At 35.7% G+C, this 23,074-nt stretch overlaps 1 protein-coding gene across 4 annotated transcripts in view; it reads right to left on the reverse strand.

Moving 5' to 3' along the window:
• Positions 1-23,074, reverse strand: part of UNC13C (unc-13 homolog C) — a 136,546-nt gene that overhangs the window by 65,987 nt on the left and 47,485 nt on the right. For all 4 annotated transcript variants that reach the window (XM_027688299.1, XM_027688300.1, XM_027688302.1 and 1 more), the window contains exons 9-16: positions 22,360-22,501; positions 14,528-14,697; positions 13,585-13,700; positions 12,119-12,282; positions 5,393-5,543; positions 2,881-2,949; positions 1,466-1,555; positions 319-447 (exon numbers count right to left, since the gene is read on the reverse strand). In XM_027688299.1, the coding sequence (XP_027544100.1) occupies positions 319-447; positions 1,466-1,555; positions 2,881-2,949; positions 5,393-5,543; positions 12,119-12,282; positions 13,585-13,700; positions 14,528-14,697; positions 22,360-22,501 (1,031 nt within the window). The remainder of the gene's footprint in view (positions 1-318; positions 448-1,465; positions 1,556-2,880; positions 2,950-5,392; positions 5,544-12,118; positions 12,283-13,584; positions 13,701-14,527; positions 14,698-22,359; positions 22,502-23,074) is intronic.

Consider the following 23,074-nt stretch of genomic DNA (forward strand, 5'->3'; position numbering starts at 1 on the left):
TTTTCCAGTTACAGATCTTAAATGAAAAGTAATCAATCTAATGTCATCTTCCCTAAAGCCACTGGACAATTTTACAGTCATGTCTGATGGGATGACTCAATTATGAGTTAACATGCTCATATTGAAACTCAGCTTGGTAAATATTTTCGAGTTCATAGCTATCTGTGGGTGTATTTATGATATATTGCTCCTTCATCCATAAATAAAATGAAAACAACCTGAGAGCTTTGATATGAAGGAACACTGGAAGGCTTTCTATTCACTTAAGGTAAACTAACAATAATGAATGAGCAAGAAACAAGTTCATATTGACCTTACCTGATCCACTAATTGGGAGTAGAGATCATAACAATTGTCAAAAATGTATTTATAAGTTGAGTCCAGGCAGGCTCTCACACAGTCTTTCACCACAGTACTGGCTCGAGGTGGGCTCTGCAATTCCAGGACCTAATAAAACATTTAGTAAATGGCAGAACGTCAAAATTATATGGAACACAGCAAATCCAATCATTGAATGTAGTTCTGTCATACAGGATGAAGAGCTTTGAAATATAATAAAATAAAAAAAAATTAAAATTGTTGTGACTTAAGATGATAGTTCAAAGATGCATTAAAACACATGCTTAAGTTGGGCAAGCAGATTGTATCACTAAGTTTTATTTGAATGAAATTACTCATATGCTGAAAGACACCCAAGGGTTCACACCTCTACATCTTAGGGTTTACATCCTGAAAGTTCTTTGATTATTTGGGAAATAATTAAACCATACAATTACATGCTTTCCTCTGAATAAGAATATCAGTCAAATAGCACTTTAATTTTTAGAGCAAAAGGTTCAGCTTTTCCCTCCACTTTAATTTCAACTTTAACTTAAGGGATTATTTTAATTCTCTTTATGTAGTGCCTAATGCAATAAAATCCCATACTATTACAACAACTGTTGTTTTGTGTTCGTGTTTTTTCATTCAGTAACATTAATGTGTATCATTCCATTCCAAAATATTTCAGTACGTGATCACTTAGATATCAACCTTTGGAGTTACCAAGGCAAACAGAGTTATCAGACCTATTTTGCTGTTTGACTTCTGATTTTATGATATTACTAAGAAAACATTATTCTATATGACACATGTTCCTAAGGAGTTTAACTGAGTTTGCTTTATGTGGTTTGATTTTACACTCATTAAAAACATATTTGTTTTCTTCAGAAGATGTAACAATACAGTTAAAAAAGGAAAATATAGTTATTTTTTTAAATAATGGCTTTTATCACATTGTGAATACAAAGTATGAATAAAATTACTTTCCTTCAATGATCATCAGTAACCTGAAAGATTTAAATTAAAATCAAAGGAGATTGATTAAGAGTATTAACTAGAGTATGATAGTCCTGGAAAATAAAAGGTAACAGCTTTTAATTTTTTTTTTTTAATCTGGAGTCATTGTACAAATAAAGGACAATACCTTCATCCGAAAAAAAGTAATGCTGGTTAGCAGGTCCACAGTTGATTTAAGGTCCTGGAGTCTTTCAGAATTGCTGGCAGGAAAATTATCCTGGTGAATCAGGAAGAGAGGAAGAGTGCAAAATTTTAGTTACGGGTAAGATCCTTGGACAACTACTTAAAAACCCTCTAGGAAAACTAAGATGCTGCTTGGAAGGATTAGAGGTGTTCCCATGTTACCTGAATTCTGCCTGTGAGGAAGTCAGTGACAAGTATCTCTTTGACATGAGTAGGAACATTTTTTATAATGCTCCTGTATTTGTAATATCAAGATTCAAACTGGTGTTATATTTTCAAAACATGAATGGAGTAAAAAAATACTACAAAAAGACTGGAAATTGTTGCTAATTTAAATAATTTATCAGTTTTCATGGCACGTGCATCACTCGTGGGCATAAATGCATTAGTAATCTTAGTGAAGAAATAATATATATAATTTTTGCTATGATCTCTGGGTTAACAGACTGATGGGAAGTAGTGTTATTTAAATGGGTTCCTACTAATGAAACATGGGCCAAATAACCTCATGCTATGATATTATCTGGATAGCATTCCTCAAAATTAAAAGGTATTGCAATGAATATTGCTGCATGAAGGACACAGTCTTAAAAACTGAGCATGTGCAACCTCTACTCCCCCTCTAATGCCTTTAAATATTCCATTTCTCCTCCAGTTTTAGAAAGCAGGCCAGATGAACAGAGAAATCCTTGACTTGGAGGCTGTCATTCCTAGAAGCTGAGAGAGCCGTAGCTGATGGAGCCCTAACTGCTCATGTGTTGTCCAAAAGTTTCATGATCCAGTGGAATGGAAAAGGAGAGGGGGTTCAGAACCATGTGGTAACTGGCAGGTACCCAGTGCCTGCTTCCCTGAAGGGCTGGCTCTGGAGCACACCAGAGCTTTTGGAGCTTTGGACAGAGATTCCATGAGGCAAAGATGAAACTGAAATTCCCATCATGTAGAAAAATGCCAAGATGAGTCTTTTTCAACGTCACTGGGATCTCAGGATGGAGGTTGTAGAAAAGATGTCAGCCTGAGTCTCAAATAAATAAAGCAGGAACTGCACTTTGCAATACCTGAGTCAGTGAAGGTAATTCCCAGATGAATTGACTTAATTATAGACTAGTTATAGACTAATTTAATCAAAGTTGTTGAATCATACTCTTTCTTGAATGTCTGCTCATCCCTTGACCCATTCTTACCTTTTGGAAAAAAAATACTAAGTTTTAGTTTTTCTTTTCTTTCTTTTTTTTTCCTTTAGGTTTTTTTTTTTTTTCAAATTGGAAAAATATTGTTGTTAAACTGCTTGAATTCTGTAAATTTTTGTTCCAAAGAATTTGGCATCTCATGTCAGCTCTAGATAGAATATGTTGTACATACCCTGTATTTGGATAAATCAATCCTCAGAGAATTGTGCAATTGATCCAGAAGTTTTATGAACTTTTCTCTCTGGAAAAAGAAAACAAGAATAGATTTTGCAGGTTCCTGTAACTGGTGGGGTTTCAGAAAGCTGCTTTTCATTTTTAACTTATTTGAAAATCAGTTTGCTTTCCATTGTTTCATATATAAATGCTGGTTTGAAATATGTGTTTCAAGGCCAGACAATGCATCTTTTTTCACTTGATTTTCTCTTTCTATCTTATATTGAGATTTACCTGGTATGCATTAAACTGCAGCTTTGCAATACAGTAGTGAGGTAACACAGACTATCTCATGCAGTATTTCCCTTTCTTTTATTTACCTCATAATTGCTTACACTCTTGAAGAAAGCACTTCCCTCTCTTTAATGAGTGAGAAATGACGCTCATTTACAGCAGAATTTGGCATAAAAGAATGATTGAAAATTATACTTCAGAAACAGTGACTTTTGTAGGAATAAGCTAAGTAATATTAATACTGTGCAGTCATAGTTTTCCCTCTCAAATGTGGAGATTAACTTGTTATCATGATAGGTGAAGGTGCAGTGAAAATATTTTGCTGTGAGATATCCAGTTGAGTAGTAATGCTAATGAGAGTTTCTAATTACCATGTTAGAACATATTCCATAGTCTGCTGCACAAAACTGTGCAGAAATCCTCGTCAGCCTATGTGAAAGCAGCAGACTTCTGGAAGTAGCAAGATCTGATACCTCTCAGGATGCACTGATTGTACCCACACCATCCCCCAATATGATCAGCAGTAATTTGAAAATAGTCTTTGTGCACTGTCTCTCATCAGTGGAGTACTAACCTACACCAAGAGCCACTAATTTGGCACAGTTCCCTTAAGGGATCAATCAAAAGGGAATTTTTTGTCATGTTATAAATCCGTACTGAAATATTCAGTCAGCCAAATCATTCCCAGCTGTAGCCTGAGGACTTGAATTTGAGATGTTCTTTTTGATGAATGATGTGCAGCTATTTACTAGCAAATGCCTTTTGACCCAAGAGAGAAAAATAATCTCATATTTTGCCTATAAGTCAATTGTCTGAAAAAAGAGCTCCAAATATCTATTAGTGATGCTTACTACTCTTTTTCCACCCATCTGTTGAACTATGAATTGGATTGGAATTGCGTCAAAGTTAAACTGGCATTAACATCAGAGAAAGGACTTAATCTCTGAGGATAAAAGTAGTTCTGATCATTAGAAAAATGGGAAAAAAAAGAATAAAAAAATCCAGCAGAAACATTCTAAATTTCAAAAGTTGCAACAAAGGTCTAATAGAGCTTGACCATTGAAAGAGAAGCCTGGCTTCAACAACAGTATAGAGTCATTCCATAAAAATCCATCAATCAGCTCTAAAAGGAAAACCTGAGTAAGAAGAAAGAAATATTGCACTGTCATGGTAATACAATAATTGAATCACACATGTTCTAATATTGATTTTTGACCATAAAATGTTTTCCTTTAAAGTGAAGGAGCCAGGTTAATATTTCTCTTCCAAAGCAAATCTCTAGCAGCAGGAGATAAGGTTCCAGTTCAAGAACAGGCTGTCTCCAAACTAAAGATCCAGACCTGGGTAAATTTATATGTGGGCATTTCCACCAGACTGAACATTTAAAAGAAAAATCAATTGATATCGAGTGTAAATATTTCTCTAAAAAATTACTGTATGGACTTGAAAATAATGACAACGGAATTCTTAAAAAATTTTTTTACTGACTTATGACACCCCTTAAATTTCAAAATATATTGTCACTACTACTTTAGGAGTATTTAGAACTAACTGTTGGACTATTTATGGTTGTAAGCAGTAGCATCAGATCCTGAGCATATTCAGAATTTAGTAATAATAATAGAAATCAATCTTTGGTGTGTTTACTACACAAAATGAATTTAGGGGCATAAGTTCTATCTCAAAGGTACATGTTCAGGAAATACAAACTAATATTTAATTTCACGTATTTGAGGCCCTGTATGATAAAAATATGCAGGAATGCTATACTTAATACACTGTTTGTTACAACCCAAAATTTGTTTTAACACCCAGAGCAAATATTCTTTGCAAAACTAAAAATTTACACATTTTTTCCAGGCAAGAATTGCATTTATTTACTGATGATAATCTGATAATTATGTTTCTGGCTTCTGATAGGAAGACAAAAGCAAAACCAAAATTAAGTCTTTCTTGGTTTACTCATCCAAATGTATAATACCATAATGTTGTCTTGAAAATCCTAAAATTCCTAATGTCTCTACTATTCTAACACTGGAGAAGAGTACTAGTACCTCTATCACTACTTCAAGCAACTGTAATTTGTGTGTAATAAATTTCAATTATGATTAATATTTTATTTCACGTCAATAAATAGTATTTTATGAAAACTGTTAAATCAAAAAATACCTTTGATATCAGCCTTAAAAAAAAAAAAGAGAAGACTAGAATTCTATTAAAAAAGGAAATCCACTTACCCCAAAGTTAGTGGCAGCAAAGCGATCTGAGGCAGACACATTAGTTGCTGCTGTGGTATGAGCATAAAAAGCATTTATATTGGCCAACAGTGTGCTCATAACTGCTGGAACACCAGGGCACATATATTTGGAAGACAGACAGGAAAAGTGCCTGCAATTCAAACAAACCAACAGTTATTAAAGGTGGCAAGGAATCTGCTTGTTTTCTCGCCACAATTTCTTTTCAGCTCCAATGATGTAACTTTCAAGCTTCCTCATGGAAAATTGTGCAGATGCATATGAGGAAAATCCAGACACATTTGATGTAATTGCTGCTTGCTGCACACTGATATTTGCAAACTGAACACATCAAATTCACATTTGATTCTTACCCTGTTAATCCTAAACAAAAAAACATGATTTAACTGTCTTAATTACTACTAAGCAAAATGTTCGTTACTAACAAAAACTTAAAACCAAAAAAAAAATTTATCAACATAAAAAGCCACAGAGATCTAGAGCAGAAAAGGATTTAATTGTTGCCAACAAAAAGACTCAAGCATTTTAGTGTGGCTTTTATTTTAAACTACATTATTGATGAAAGCAACTTCTGGGTCCACCACAAGAATTTGATTTGATTTAGGCCATAACTGAAACTGTTCCACTTTGATTCAGGGCAGTAAAATTTAGGTAATCAGTCTGTTAAACCCAAAGCAGCCCAAACTAGAGTTGCAATGTAGCAGCAGCACTGTTTACTTGTTTAAAACTGCAGGAGATGCCTGGTTGTAGCGTACAAAGTGTTTACAACACAAGAAAACATGAGAGATATAAGATGGGTGAAAGATCTAACACATAAGGAGAATGAAAACATAAATTCCTAATGTCAAGATTTATAGCTAGGCAGGACTGGGAAGGAGATAAAGGGATAAAGAGTAAATGTACATAGATAGGAAAGAGAATGAGGGGGATTAGGCAGAGAAGATGACGGTGAAAATGAGTGTACAGTCCTGCAGAAAAGGACTCCTCCAGTCACTCTGGAGCTCTCTGTAGGACTGAAGGTCCTGATTTGGCCACATGCTCCTCTTAGCTGGAGACTCTGGCTCCTCTCTCCTGTTTTTCCTCAGGAGCATAAGGCAGAGCAGTGTGCTGGGCCTGAACCACCTGGGCATTAGTGCCCTTCCAAGAAAAAAATTAACACAAGGTACGACTGAAGTCCATCCTGCTGGACTTGGGCCAAGTACCCTTTACTGCTGTCACTGCCCATTTCATCTTTCAAGATATCATTCAAGATTATTTTCGTCTTGCATTTGGATTCCTGTTCCTAAAGCTATAAAAAATTAGCTCTTCATACTTCCTTCCAAGCCTGCACACAAACTCACTCTACCTGCATTATTCTTTCTGATACCCGCTCATTGTCTCAGCAGTCCTCTAAATTGCTTCAATCTGCTATTGTGACTGACCCTATTAATTATATTCCTGCTTACTGATGTTCCAGGGCTGCAGAAACTTGCTTCTGCTGAAGAGACAACAGTTTCTTTTCTAGGGTCCCCCATGTATATTTGCAGATGCCTTTTTCATAAACCTTTGGGGAAATCTGCAATTTTCCATCTACCAAACAACTCTTGTTTGGTTAGTCTATAGATTTAAAAGGGAAATTAGGGGGACAGGAGTGAATCATAAGGCAGCATCACACAAAGTATCTCTTGCTTCTGCTTTTCCAGTACTCCTGTCTCAGTTCACAGATTTTTACTACAGATGCCCATCTATAGATTCAGAAATGGGTGTAAAATGTGCCCTGGGCTGTCAGTCACTCACACTACTACAAACCAAGCACTCTCCAACACTTCCATTTAGTTGGCAAAGGAGACATCTCAACTGTAGTTTACTTCAGAAATCTGTGTCAGGCCACAGACGTGTTAAAAACCAAAATTCTCAAACTCCCCAAGGGCCCAGGCTCAGGATTCAGGCTTCATTAATGCACCTGATATCCATTCCATACCTAGATATCAGAAGCAGACACCATAAAATTATTGACCAAACTGCTCTCCTCAAGCACCTTAGTCAATGAAACAGGCTACAGAACCTGGGAAAAGATTGGAAATAGAATCAGCTACTTGCAGTAAGGAAAATGTGATGGTGAACACATCCACCTCTCACAACAGTTGCATGATCGCTGTGGTCAATGCAGGACCAAAGTTTTTAAGTGCTCTAGACTGAAAGTGTGTTTTAATTATCAGTGAGTGCTCAAAACGTGTGTGTGATCTATAAATGAAAGTATTTTTCTATTTATTTTTCCTAAAAAAAAATAAAGCACAGGAGATGTATGTCAACTGATCCTGTAATTGAAAGGCAATTGGCATGAAAACTTCTAAAATGGTAATTTTCTAATTCTTTGGCAATATTGCATTGTTTAAGCTAGAGCCAGGTCTAAAACCAGGCCTGCTTGCTCCAACCTTCCTTCTATGCAATTTCTTGCACAGTGCCTGTGATTCTTCCACTGTTTCTGCTACTGTGAACTGGTGAGGAAAGAAGGTAAATTGATGTGCTGTACTCAGCAAGCAAATGCCATCAATAAAAAATTAGTTTAATGGGCGATTTGTGTGCTTTTTTGCAATGTTGCCACATTAATTGAAGACTAGCAGGAGAACAAGATGACATAGTTAATGTCCATTAACCTGCTGGAATGAGAGCTATGTCACTGATTGAGGAGCATTAGCTTCTACCTGTGGTGACTCTTGCCAGTAAGAAGCAAAGATGTTAGAGCTTTTAATGCACTTGACTCCATTACACAGTAAATCCAGGTTGCTGATGTTATGTATAATTTCAGTGTCTAGTCAAACACTTTCAATACGTGCCCTGATTTTTGCCTTTTAAAGAGAAATAAATTACATTGAAAAAGGAATGAGAGGAGAAAAGTTATTTTTCTTGATAGTGGAGAGGAGGCTTAACACATGTTGGTAAATAAAGTTTCAGTATGATTCCTTCAAGACACTGAATTTACAGCATAAATTGCCATCAATCACCACAGTCATCAAAATAAAGGCCAGCTAGATCACTGAGCTGGTTTTTTGCTTTTTCCCCCCTGTTTTCTATGACAACTATTTTCTCTCCTATCTTCTCACACATATATGCTTCTACTTCTGGGAGTTGCACATACTATTCCTGTAGCTAACAGCATCCATCTGGCTGCTATTCATTAAAAAAAAAAAAAAATCAAAAAAAAGTCTTTTCCGAGCCATATAAGAATGGCTGTAATTGTCTTTCATTTCTTCTCCTAACACAGACTCCATAATGAGTGGAGGAACATAATAATCATAAAAAAGAAGAGTGGATTATGGAATCTATCTGGTCAAGATTTCAAAGAACTGCAATTACTGCAACTAAAGCAGACTTTTTGTTGTATTTTGACTTTGGGTCAATAATTGTTTTTCTACTCACATGAATTCCACATCTGGTGACTTACAAGCAGATTTCCCTGCTTAGGAACTGGGCAGTTGTAATCTGTCTTGAGAGTAAGACACCCCTTCTAAGTGGGCATCTTCAGGGAAAAACTCTCTGCATTTATTTTCATGGAAATGTGGATGCCTCTGTCTCCAGCAACAGGTGCAATCAAGCTGGAATTCATTCTCTAATAAGTTTAATGAGAAAGGTCTCACAGGGGACAATGACTAAGAGCAGATAAGTAACTACCTATGTGATATCTTTTGGGTTGGTATCCACATTCCAGTATGAACATACTCAGCGTATTTGGAATATCAAGAGTATATTTTTGAAATGTTATTTCTTTTCTCTAAAGGAATAAATACAAATAAATACTGAGAGCCAGGAAAAAATCATCAGGGTTTACTAAGAGGATCACAAAGCCACCAGCATGGAGCAGCAATGACAGACAAGTGGGATTGTTTACTGCTGTAGTGGAACAGGGTGCCAAACTGTTCTAGAGAGGGGTACTTAGGGAAGCTTAATAAGATTTTTTTTGTGTTCAGAAGTGCAGACTGGCATATGTTCCTATTCCAGCATGTGCCATCTACCCATACTTAAAAGGGTCAAGACTGACTATCATTAAGTGGCACTGAAGCTTTATACAGCAGCTAATTTTGAAACAAATATGAACACTAAAAGTTACATTCAGACAAAAAGAGCACCTCATTAACAACATCCTAAAACTCATGTGAGCCTGATAAAGAGCATGTGGATGCTCTTGGGGGTCTGGATCATGGAGTATTAAAGCATAGTCAGTTTTTCATTTACAAATGCAAACATTTTAATTTGCAATGTTATCCTGAGACATGCAGTAGAAGTACTCTGCAACTAGATTCTCGAGCAAAGAATGCTTACACAATATTCCTTTGGGCAAAGTGATTACATTCAAATTCCCTCTCTGATGTATGGTAGAAAATTGCTTTTGTTTTAGTAGGAGCTCTTCATTACCAAATGGAATCTGATAATTCTGTTTTCCAAATCAAGTAACTGTACATTTTCTTCAAGCCACTAAAATTGTTCCAGAAGAAAAAGGTGATCTCATAAAAAAGAAGTAAAACCAACAGATAATAGTCCAAAAGAAAATTCCTCATGACAGATCTGTTTTTTTCACTACTCTTCTCCCTGAAGTTTGAATGCTCTGAGACATGTCTGCAGGTGAATCAGCAAAATGATATACATGAATATGTATTCTTCTCCAAGTATTATTTGAGATTACATTCATTATTGATTTTATTCCTAACTTACACAGGATGAGGCCTTCCTCTCAAATAGGGAGGGCTCATTATTAACAAGCAACATTTAAAAGGACATGGGTATAGGGGCAGTGAAATCTTAGCTTTTATTTCCTGTGAGTACCAATATTGAATTAACTTTCTTATTATACCTGCCTTCAAATACTTTGCTTGCAGTCACCAACAGCAAGGAAATTTAGTGGAAAAGGTATAGAAGAAAGCAAGAACAAAAAGAGGACAAGGCAAAGTAGGTCATTTAACTTAAAATGGCTTGGTTAGAATTTCTGAGTAAGGATTCCTGAAAAAAGTGTTGCAGTACTTGCCCAGTTCCATGTTAGCTGTTCAGAGTAAATTTACTTCCTTTTCATTAATACCTCTGTGTTATATTATTTACCAAGATAAAAGTTAAGTATCTTCTTTATTAAAAGAAAAGCATCTTCTTTATATGAAAACATAACCTGTTCATTTCTAACACCGGAAGCGAAAAAGTTATTTAAATGCATCAGTTATATTGCTATTTTTGCAATGTTGACTTTGGCAACACTTGAATTTCTAAAACTAGCTTTGAACTTTTTCTGGCAAGTTTCACATTACTGGTATACATCAAGAGATGAAGAAAAAGCAACTTCAAAATAATTTTACAGTTCAGGTTGTCCATCAGAAATACTGCCATGTGGTACTAGATAACCAGCTACTGGGCTATAGTTAAGAGAAAACACTAATCAAGATCAGTACTTTATTTCTTAATGCAAACCAGTAATAACAGCCCTCCCTTGGCATTAATAGCTCTTGAGAATTCATCTTTCATCAGACCTTGAATTCATTTTGATACACACAGCAGGAACAACGTTATCATTAACATTTTGGTAAAAACACCATATCATTTTAAATCCAGTTATAAAACTATAATACTGTGCTAGTTAATAAGAGACATAACTTAATCAAGATGTAAAAACATACATGGCTAAAGAGAAGTTAAACATGAAAACAAAAATATTCAGGAAACTCAGTGCATGAATTTCTCCACATATAGTTAAGATATGTGATACCACACAGGAACTGTCAAATTTAATGAATTATTCTGTGCAATGCTGTGTAAGGTCCTTGAAGGAAAAGCAATAAAATGTATATATTACAAAGACATCCTCTGCCTTTCTATTAGATGTACAGTACAATAATTCGTAGAGAGCTACATAAAGTGAAAGACATGCTCATTGCAGTAGCAGATGGTGTCATTATATCCTGCAATAAAAAGAAAACTTCATACATTTATGTGCCTTCAAACTTATTATATGACTTTTCAGGAAGTAAAGAGATGGAGAAAATGAGAGACACATTCTGATTCAAAATTCCATAATATCAGCTTTCTGTAAGAAAAAAAAATCTCTATTTCTTCTTTAGAGAACTCATTTGGAGTCCTCTGCTTTCCTGCAGCTCCAGTAGGTGCAGAGAATAGTTTTCACCAGAAAACTTTTTACTGGACAACTGAGAATACATGATGGGGCTCTCATGTCTCCAGGCCTCTAAGTTGAATGATGCTGTGTTCTAAAGTGTTCAGGCTTTGTTCAGCTGCTGAGAATGGGCAATGTAGCAACAGGTTTCAATACTGTCAAAAACAGTTTGCATTTATTATTTACATATACTATGGAAGCTCACTACAGACACTGCTGCTGTTCTATGATGATTTCTGTACTCCTGGAAAAGAGTACAGAGCTTGTAAATCCCTGTTCTACCACCCCAGTCCCATCTGGAACATTGGAAGTTTTTCTGAGCCCTCCTATATATAAGTATCATAAGGATTAAGAAATGCATTAGCAGTAATACCAGTAACAGCTCATAAATGCTTATAATATATCTTAATTCCGCTGCAGATGAGAAGCACTTCAACAAGAATCAAATGGACGAAAATGACAACAAAAATTTAAATCAGGAATGGAAGAGAAATGGAGAATGAAAGCATGAAGCCTTGGAACTCGTCACTTCCCTCAGATTCTTGAGGGTAGAGCAGAAAAGCAGATCTGCTAATACTCACGTCATAGCTTGGTAAATATATTCAATTCCATAGCGCATTGCAAATTCATCCACGATTTCTTGTGCAGCATCATCAAAGTACACCTTCCAGGCCTCATCCCCTTTCACCTCAGGGATTTTCACAACCCCGTTAGATTTAACCTCCGTCAAGTAATGGAACAGATTCTAAAGGTAAGGAACATTTCAAACAGGGAATTTAGGCTTTTAAGTAGCATTCTGAAAATACATCCTATATATAGTCATCAATAGATTAATTGCCAGGTTTTTTTTATTGTTTATTTTTTCTGAAGACTGGCACAAACTACTCAGCAGGCTTGTGATTCAGAGCGTTGCTCTGTCTGCTTGATGTGCAGTCCTGATGGTTAACTGGCACAGAAAGATTGCAACATGAAATAGTGCAGAGACTTATCTATTTATTGCCCTTGTTAATGAATGAAATTGTGATGTTGTAACACTTACTACATAGTGTTTCAACTTTAATTGGCTCTGCAACCAGTAAGTTTCAAATTCATTATTTGAGACCTGTAAGTTACAGGAAGATAACAGAAATATGGCAGATGCCTCTCAAGCAGTCCAAGGGGTGCAATAAAATTTAGGTTTAGTAACCTTGGGAGTAAAGCTAACTGAGCAGCCAATTTTATTTCCTATTTTCAATGATGTAAAAAACCCTAAAACTTTGAAATACTTTCAGTTTTGCTAATTAGCCCATAACTGCCCCTTAAAAGATTATCTTAAAGCAATAGCAGGTCAAAATCTACCAGCACAAATGCCCAGAATATCCAGTTTTACAAATGGTGAACAAGGGTATTTTGTGGATACATACTAGTGCTGAACTTTCAGCCATATATTAGCTGTCAGCTTTCAGAAACTGATTGCATTTTCCGAACAGAATTTCTACATGGATCACTATTTGAGGGAAGGGGAACCAATTACAAGGAAAATCTTTCAAAAGACACACTGCTTTGTCAGTGATGATTTTTTTCCAATGTTGACAAAAGCAATCTAGATGACAGGAAAATGAAATTTTATATTGTCTGTGCTTCTCTAGCATTTTCTCACTCTCTCCAAGATATGAATTAATGTAGAAGGAAATAAATCCTTTAGAGTTAATAGCTCTATTTCTGTAATACACCAAAATGTTTGTATATTCTCGATGTCAGAAAGCATGTAAGGAGCATCAAAGTGCTAAATCAAAACACAGTACAGGGAGAGCTTATCTGGCTCCATCTCTTATTTCTCTAACACCTACTGGCAGGAATGATCTGTTGGTCTTACATTGTTCTGCCTTTGCTTCTGAACCTGATATGCCACCAGCAATACAAAATGGGAAATCTAAAATAAACTTGTCCTGAGGTACGGCAGCAGGTATTTGTTACAGTGTTCTAATGTTCTGTAGCCTTTTCTCCTCATCCTTGCAACAACAGAATAGTCATTTCTGTAGAGTATACTTTAACTTCTCCTCCATACCTCATGTAGACAGGTGTATTGCACATGATAGGGAGCAACTTTCTCCTCTCCTTCTATTTCAACATTGATTTTCAGTCTAATGGCACCAGAGACAGCTGATTTATCTGTTCGCTTTTCTGAGGAGCAGAAAAATAATACATCAATTAACGACCAAGAACACATGTATGTCATGTGGAAAGCTTTCATAAATCATTCAGTTTAATGACTTTTTTTAAAGTCAGAAAGCCCTGCTGTGGAAAAACAAGAATTTTTTAGTACCTCACACATGGTTCAGCCCATGAAATAGAATATTGTACTGTGAAATAATGAATCTTTCTTATTTTATCTCCCATATTCAAATCAGGCTCCACTGCAATTTATTTATCACTCTTCCCTTTTAAAAAAAATTACTTTAATTTTCTGTCTATTATCTGTACTAATTATTATTATTTTCTTTTATTTATGAAGACTTTAGCAAGAACCTGGACTTCTGTGTTTGAGTGTGGTGGGTTGACCCTGGGGAGACACGAGGTGCCCACCAAAGTATCACTTCCCCTGCTCAGCTGAACAGGGGGAAAAAAATAGAATAAAAGCCTCATGGGTCAAGAGGACAGGGACAGCTCACTCACCAGTTACTTTCATGGGCAATACCAGACTCAGTTTGGGGAAAAATTAATGTGTTACCAATAAAATCAGAGTAGGATAATGAGAAATAAACCCATACCATGTTCGGTTTTCTTACACAATTTAATTTTGCCTTAAATGAAATATTTTTCTTTGATATCATGGGGATTAGTCTGCTCTCTGTAATTGTCAGAAACCAAAAAAGGATGAAATCAACTTGCAATATTTAAGACTTTAAAAGTTGTATGTTGGTACCAAAGCTATATTTTTTTAAAGTCACAGAATTACAGACACTGAAATTCCATCTCAATTTGTTCTAAGAAATCAATAAAAATCATACCTAAATTATACCATACATCCATTTCTCCACTCAGTGTTCTTACTTCAATGATTGTTTGCCCCAGGAAGTCATCTGATTCTTTTTTGAAATGTTGCTTTACTCTAGATTTGATGTCATCATCTTCATCCCATACTCTCACTTTTATTCTATCTGTAGAGTTATGGCATTCACTGGAAGAACAAAAATAAAATACAAAATGTGAGCAATACACAAGCTGTATATCTCTGTACTGCTGCCTAATTAATTGACCTTGATCTTCATACACTTGCTTAATTCCATAAAGTGTCAGAATACAAACAACCTGCAACATCTAGTGCAATAAAAGGCCATTCCACATTGCCAGGGACAAAACTGGAATTGCTATATAGATGAGAAAGTAAAGAGATTAACTTGACTGAACTACATATGCATAGACATTGTATTTAGGAATGTCAAGAACTCCTCATTAAATTATTAATTAATTTAAAATGTGTACTTCTTGATGCTATTATTTAACAAGTATCTTAAGAAAGATACAGTTAGGTCAGGTTTTTTGTTTAGGAATGCTATGTAGTACATAGAGCAAACTACAAAAGTAATAGTCTAGAATAATACAGAAAGTGGGAAAAAAAATTAAAGAATATTTCCACAGTGTGTCAGGAAGCTTTTGGAAAAAACTCAAGAAGTACCTGCAAACACCACTGCAAGACAAGAAAGCAAACAGAAAAATCTAGGGAAATAGGTTCTTTCTTTAAAAGATACAGTAATTTTCTCCAAGACCTCCATTCCCTGGTAAGGAGAAGGAGTAGAGACAGACTGCCACATACTAAAAAATTTATTGCAAATTTAATTTGCTTACTAACCCCTCATGGGTTGAGTGGATTTGAGAAGCTACTGCATGTGTGAGGGAATGAGGAGGTTTCACTTGCAATCCGCAGAGCACCCAGTGGATAAAAATTTTTTCTCCCAGCTATACCCTCCATGTATTTGCACAGAAATGGAAAAGAAACTCTGTTGCTGCTTATTTCTACAAGCCACAATGAGGACTATTTACAATTCATCAGTGCTGGCTTTTGATGCCTTGATTGGAATATCCTAACACTGACTGCAGGAGTCTGTGGTAGTGAAAACTTTTTTTCCTGACATTTGATGACTAGTACAGACATCAGTTATAAGGCATGTCATACTCATGCATACTAGTTGTGTTTTTTAATATCCACTCAAGAATGCTACTAAAATATTTTAAAAATTATATATCTTTAAATACAATTTTAAAGTGCAGCAGCAAATTTTTATCTTCGGCAGGATCTTAGTTCGACACTAGATTAAGAGTTTTTACTTGAATTCTACTCAAGCACTATCACTGCTCAGTGATCTGCTTCAGTGTCTCCAGCATAAAACAGTAATACTCTAACTTATCTTCCAACTGGCACCCCTCAGGGGTATTCTAAGAATTAATTAGTGGTGGTAATGGGCTTTGGAAGAATAAAGTGCTGTAAATGGTATTATTACTGTCAAGGCCAATCAGACACTAAAAATGGCATGCACAGCTCTTACTCTGCTGCACTGTGACATCATTCAGTATCACAGAAATGCTTGTGTCTGCCTGTGTTCCAGATCTTAACTTTGCAGATATTTCTGGTAATTAAAACACACATTGTTCTGTGATTAGCAAAACTAATAAAGCCTAGTTTCCTTTTGTCTTATGACTGGCTTCCCTGACATCTAACAAACTGCAATCACGTACTGAATCTTCCCCCATGGTTGAGATTTTCATAAATTGTCCCTCCATGTGAACTCCCTGGTGTTTGTTATGGGGTGAGCTCATATTGAGGGCACCGTCAGGATCTTATCTCATCTCTCATCTCTCTTCGACCACCCATTTTCATAGAACATGACAGACAATCTGTGAAATTTCTCTGACTGACTACAAAATTCAAAAGATATTGGCAAGGACATATAAAATACAGGAAGACAGAGATGGATCAAATAAACATCTTTGCCTTAAGAAATGAGAAACCATTTGATTTTCCTGAAATGTAGCTCTGAGTTATTGCTTAACATTGCTAAAGTTCTGAATTGCATTTAGCTGTGCACCCAACAGAAATATTAAGCAGGGGATTTTGACAGTGGCATAGGAAGATGCATCACTGGTGAGGTATTTATGTGACCCTCATCACCATATCTGTGCTATTAGTAGGAATCTTATTCCTGCTTTGCTTCTCAAGGAGATGCTGCATATAAAAGGTCATTAAATGGTACTTCAGCACAAATACCATATTTTTATTCTCCTGAGACAGCAACGATTTCCCTCTGATGTACGCTTAGCTGATTAAGAAATATTTATTCAGGTGGTCAGGGTGACTGCACTTTTCCCTGATATCCTCAGTTGTCTCTTCCACATCCTTTTCTCCTTTAATCTTAGGTCAGTGAGACATGGTGAGACCCATCACAACCAATGTATCAACTCCCATGTTCATCTTTGTGTCGAAACTTCAACACTGAGTCAGCTCTGCTATGTTTGTAATGTTCCTGTGCAAGACCACAAAAATAGCATGGATTTGTGTTGCAAGAACTGAAGAGTGGATGCATAAATATTTCTACTGGCCTGTCCTGTGGCAGTGTGACTGTAGGGAGATTTAGTATTAAAATCACAGAGCTGTCTCTGCATGACTCTACTTACCTGCCCAGACTCTTAGAAACAGCACTATTTAATGACATGCACATTCTGCCTTAGTCACTGGTAACATCTGTGCAGAAGCCCTGGGTGGGATTCCTACTTCTGCTTACTCTCTCCAGGAAAATCAGCCCAAGAAATTAAAGACTAAGACAACATATGCTATTTTTAGTGTTCCTGTTCTTGCCACTCTGCTTTATATGCTCAGCGAAAGTGTTCACAAAGATGTGATACAAGAAGGTGAGAAGTGAATTGTTCTTCAGCACACAGAGAATGAAGATACTGAAAGCTGGGAAAGTCGCAGTATATTTAGAGATGAAAGATAGAAGAGACAGTTTTAATAATTTACCAACAATCTGGTGACACAGTACTTCTGCATTGCCAGAATGCCACAAAGACACAAAATAATCCTCACATTTGCTTATTCAAATGGCTAGAGTAATACAATTGTAATAGTAAACTATCTCTACAACAGTATCCCAATGTAAATTGAATATTAGATGCACTGGCATGACCTGATTGTACACCTTCTCCAAGAGATCTTCACCCAGTGTTAAAATGACAACTAAGTGGTACTATGCTACTTTCAGTAAGTTTAGGAAGCAATTAATTGTTATTATTATCCTCATGTTTATTATTATTGCCATTACTGCAAGCCAGAAACAGATCCGCAGCATTGCTACGAGAAGTCTGTCCACTCTGTTCTTATGTGTTTAGAGGTAGTACTTCATTAGCCCCACTACTGGTAAAATTTTCTGAAGTCTGACTTAAACCTCTCTAAATGGAATTTGTGCCTATTACTTCTTGTTCTACTATAACAGTAAGCATGGAAAATAGATTATTCCTTTCCTCTTTGCAGGAGAAAGGATGTGTTTAAAGACATCCTTACCTCCACTACTTGTCTCTTCTCTAGTCTGGACAGTCCCAATTCTTTAGCAGTGTTGTCACGGGCCATGCTTTCTGATAAAGTAGAATGAGACTAATTATGTCTTTTCTTGCATTAGTTTATTCTGTCATAACAAAAAGAGAGTTGTATAAAATTAACCTGGGTTGACAGCAGTTTGAGAAAAAGACTCAGACCAAACATGCTGTACAGTGAAACTGAAAAACATTATTGCTGAACAAACAATCTATCATTTGAATTGGTTCCTAGAAGTGTTCTTCTCTCTTGATTTGGGCTGAGGCTGTGAGATACAGTTATTTTAATTAATTAGTCTCTCAGAAACTTGGCTGCTTATTGAAGAATTCCTAAAATGGATAAGTCTAGTAAACTAATATGCAGGTTTTATTACTCAATTGGTTTTATGTAATATAATTGTCTGCTATATACTCTTGCTTATGAGACAATCCTTAAGCTATTTCAACAATTCTCACAAAACTGTGTTTAGATATCAGTGGAACACCATTTAGATATCACTGGAACACCATTTAAACAGGTAACCAATCACATTATCTTCACTTACAGTGAAGTTCATCCTTTTTACAAGTCAGTTCAGCTGATCAAGAATGTATAAAATGACTTCTTATAGCAAGTGACTTTGGTGATGTCCTCTTGTATTTATTTCCTATACATGGCTGCTTATACTAAATGTTGCTTTAAATGAATGCATTAATAATTTATTTCAGAATAAATAAAATGCGTGTAATTCTAAAGTAGAACATCTACACCTGGATGCCTGAAATCAGTTTGCTCAAATGTTTTCATGCACTGAAGTTAGCAGTATATATATATCCAATTAAGCTACTTATCAGAGCACATATGTGCAAGATAGAAAGAATAAATAATGTAAAATAATAATCCAGTTACTTGAAAGACTTCTGTATTCTACACTTGTATCTGAGATGTTGATGAATGGTCAGAGGAAACGTGGCACCTGCAAAGTCAGTAAGGCAACTAGAGATGTGTGCTTGCCAGACAACAGTGTCAGAGAAACCACATTTCTATATTTCGGCAATCAACTGTTGAAAATGGTCAAGAAAAGAATGAGAGTGGAGTTTTATTATAGGGTATAGATCCAAACATTTCTACAAAGCTGAAAACTACACAGCCTGAATATATTTCCTGTAACTAAAACTGAAAATGCAGTCCCTTTTCCCATATCAGATGCCACACTCAACAAGAAAGAGAAGGTGACAAACAGCTTCAGGACTCCTCCTTTGCTCTGGCATTGAAAAAATCTCTCCTATCACTGATGTTTTAGTGAAAAAATAAAAACTGCTCTGTTATCTCATTTCTAATGATGCCAGTAGAAAGGATCAAAGCCCTTAACACATATATTACATTCATTACATGACAATCTGCTGGTCTATTTTCTTTTCTACCCTGTGCACCAAAAAGCTCTAATGGTTTAGGAGTTCCCACGTTAAAATCTCAGCCAATACCCCATTTAGCAGAGGGTCACAGTATAGTTTGTTAGAAACATTCACTCTCTGCTTACCATGAAATCATGTCAGGTTATGTGTGACTCTAAGAACTAGAACACTGCCCTCACTTTATCTGTTATGACAGAGCAAATGCACAGTGGGGAGCCAATGTTTTTTCCAAGTCCTTGTTTTGGAACAGATGGAGAGATTTAAATGCATATTTTGGTATTATGAGTAAATATAAGATTGTAAGATTCCGAGACACATTTTATTTCTGCAATTTTATCATTTAGGAGTTATAATGATGATTAATGTTAGATTTTAAATAGGACTGTCAAATATCACTAGTAGAGTCTAATTTAAATAATACTTTTTGAGTCAATGAAACAGTTATATTGATCGACTTTAGATTTAATCTTGGGGTTAAACATTTATAGTTTATTTAATACACTTTAGAAATTCTCATATACTTTGAATTGAAATCCAATGCATTAAATAAGTCAGGAAGATTATTTTTGAAAGCACAAGTGCTATGAAAACGATTGAAAATACATTCAGTTCAAAGCAGTTACTCTGGAGGTTCATGCTATAGTAAGGTCTGAAGGGTTTTTATAAATGTTATTGCTAGAGCAGCAGATCATAGTAATACTTAGTGATGGGAAAAAAAAAATAGAATTTTTTCAAGTTTCCAGGGATTTTATTGTAGCCCTACTCACATCTTTGAGAAAATACATTTAAAATATCCCAATAAATTTGCTGAATTGCTCATCTAACTTTTGACACTGTGCAACTCATACAATTAAATGCAATAAAGGAATTAATCTCTTATCTTTGGTCACTCACACTTGTGCAGTGAGGAATGACACTTCAACTACTACTGGAGTAGCACAAATAATTAGAAAAGAAAACACCATCTGCATAGGGGAAGCCTGTAAAAAGTTTCTAGGTGTGTGTCTTCTCTGAATTATTTCTAATTATTTATTTGTAATATAAGTGTTTGAACCTGTGGAAGGCATGAGCATACATAGTTTAATACAGTTGGATCCCCTGGTACCTTTTCCAGACAAACAGAAGTGGCACATTGGACCAAAGCTCTTTTGAACTCACTACTGAAACAACAACCTCCTCAACAATAAGGGAGCAGATTCTAGTGAAAACCCAGGCAAGTGCTACAGGATAAGAAGGTGACCCCTCATTGCACCTTCTGGAAGAAAACAGTGCTCTACTTTAAATGCCTGAACCTTAACAGAAATTGTTCCCACTTTTATGTAAATAGGGATAATGGCAACCCATGTTCTCTTTATAGGGGGAAAAGAACGTAAGAATAAACTATATAAATTATTTTAAATTGTTCTGAGTGGCTAGTTTGAAATTGCCAGTTGCACACAAGGACCAGCTGGAGCTTCTGAATCTTAAATGTCTGCAGGATCCTGAGCTATTCTGTTGCTGCTTCATAAATTCAGCATTGCTTCAAAAAATGACACATCATTTTTATCATCACTGATAGAGTCTTTCATCAAGTTGCAGCAAATTAAGACCCTGTTTTGAATATCACTATTAGACATAAACATATTAGACTTCTATAATGTAGTACCAAAAGGTTGGGCTACTAAAATGTGTCAACAGTTTGCATATATTCTCCGTACAAATTCAAATAAAACTATTCTATTTAACAAACATTTAAATTATAGATTCTTTATTATTATAATTTCTTATTTTCAGTATTTACCATCCTGGTGTTTTCACACAGCTTTCATAAAACACCTCCTAAACTTCACTTGGTATTACTGTGGAAAGTGTTTTCAGAGTAGATTGGAACTTTTCTGAACGATTTAAAAAATCTGCCTAAATAAACATTTCTTTTTCACTTAAAAATTTCCAAAGGAAATCTAGGGGGTTTATTAGCTTTTCAGAATCCTTAACTTAGTTTAATAATAGTAGTTAAGTGCACATCATATGCTGTGGTACAGAATAATCAAGTTAAGAAAAGAATAAATACTCGAATGCTTCTGCAACACGTAGAGGAATAGCACAGCAAATTGATATTACTGTCAAATCAGTCAAATTCTCAGTCAGGAATGTGTTGCATCCTCAGGCAATATTTTCAGGAAAGGAACAGTATAGTACCTGGGAATTAGATTTTCCTGTACTGTAACATGCCTTTCTAGGGAAAAAAAAATCTAGGGACTTTAGCAGAACTGGCATGAGATCATATTCAAACCTTAGACAATGTGTACAAACTGAACATTTTTGCAGTCAGGGTCGAACTTCTGTGGTGTTCTGACCCCAAACTGTACCCTATTCATTCAGAGGCTGTGGCCAAAGAAAGGAGAATCATGACATACTCTCCACATGTCTCTAAAAGCATAGGCATTACAAACTGCCCATCCCAGAGCCTGAAGCACATCAGTTCCTACAAAATTCCCCAGTTTCACCCAGCAGAATCACCATGGCAAATAAAAATGCATTTACCTTGCATGGCCAGTATCTGACACATGGGAAGGCATTTACAATGTCAGTACTTGGTATGTAAGGTTGGAGTCTGAAAACTTACTGAAGTTCCCTAAAAAAATTAGAATAAGCAGACACCACCAATAGATCCCCCAAAAGGACTTGATTATGAGCTGTATGATTACTTTAAGATAAAGTCACAAAAAACTTTGATGCTCTCTCCATTCAGAACTTGCTAATGCATTAATGCTATGAATATGCATAGTACAGACAAAAAATATTTTCAAATTAAGTGATTATTTCACTTATTACCTACAAGTAAATTAAAAAAGCAAGAAATAACAGTATTTTCCATACTTACAAATAGAATTTTTCATCCCATACGGGATTCAAGTTTCCAAAAATAGTTTTTGTTCTCCGCTTGTTTTTGCCAACTTGCACAGTAACATATGGGTCACTTGAGCCAGTTTTGTCCTTAGCCTGCAAGCCCTGAGCACAAAGAACTGCAACAAAAGGAGAGAAATGTGCTTTAGCCCTCATGACCTTCATTATCAAGAGGTAGATGACAGTGACAACAGCAACAGGAAACAAAATCATCACAGTGAGGGCTCCTGAAACAAAGATTTCTGGATTATTTCCCCAGTGTCTGTAAGTCTGGAGCCTGACAAGGCCTGTTTAACTACACTTTTGGACTGTATACAACTTTAAAATACAGTGTAAAAGAGTAATAAATGCAAAGATTCATTACCAAGCACAAAACAAATACTTTTGATGCATAATTCAAATACTCTTCTCAAACTAGGGCTTTACCAGTATGGCAAATAACAGAATGTTGCTGTATAACTTGACTTGAGCTTAATAATTCCCTAAAATTCCACACCCTCCATCCCCCCTCCCAAAAAATAAATAACGATTTTCAAAATTTCTCCAAAGTTCCAAACTAACATTTACAAAGTAAAACTTCCAATATAAAAAAATCTGCTCTGTGGATTACGAAACAAAACATGACGGGCATGGCTATGATTTGTCATTTGTTCTCCTCATGTGAGAGATGAACCATGATGGTTTTTGGAATA

This window comes from Neopelma chrysocephalum, unplaced genomic scaffold, assembly GCF_003984885.1.
Source record: "Neopelma chrysocephalum unplaced genomic scaffold, ASM398488v2 Primary Assembly neopelma1_75, whole genome shotgun sequence".
NCBI classification, from domain to species: domain Eukaryota; kingdom Metazoa; phylum Chordata; class Aves; order Passeriformes; family Pipridae; genus Neopelma; species Neopelma chrysocephalum.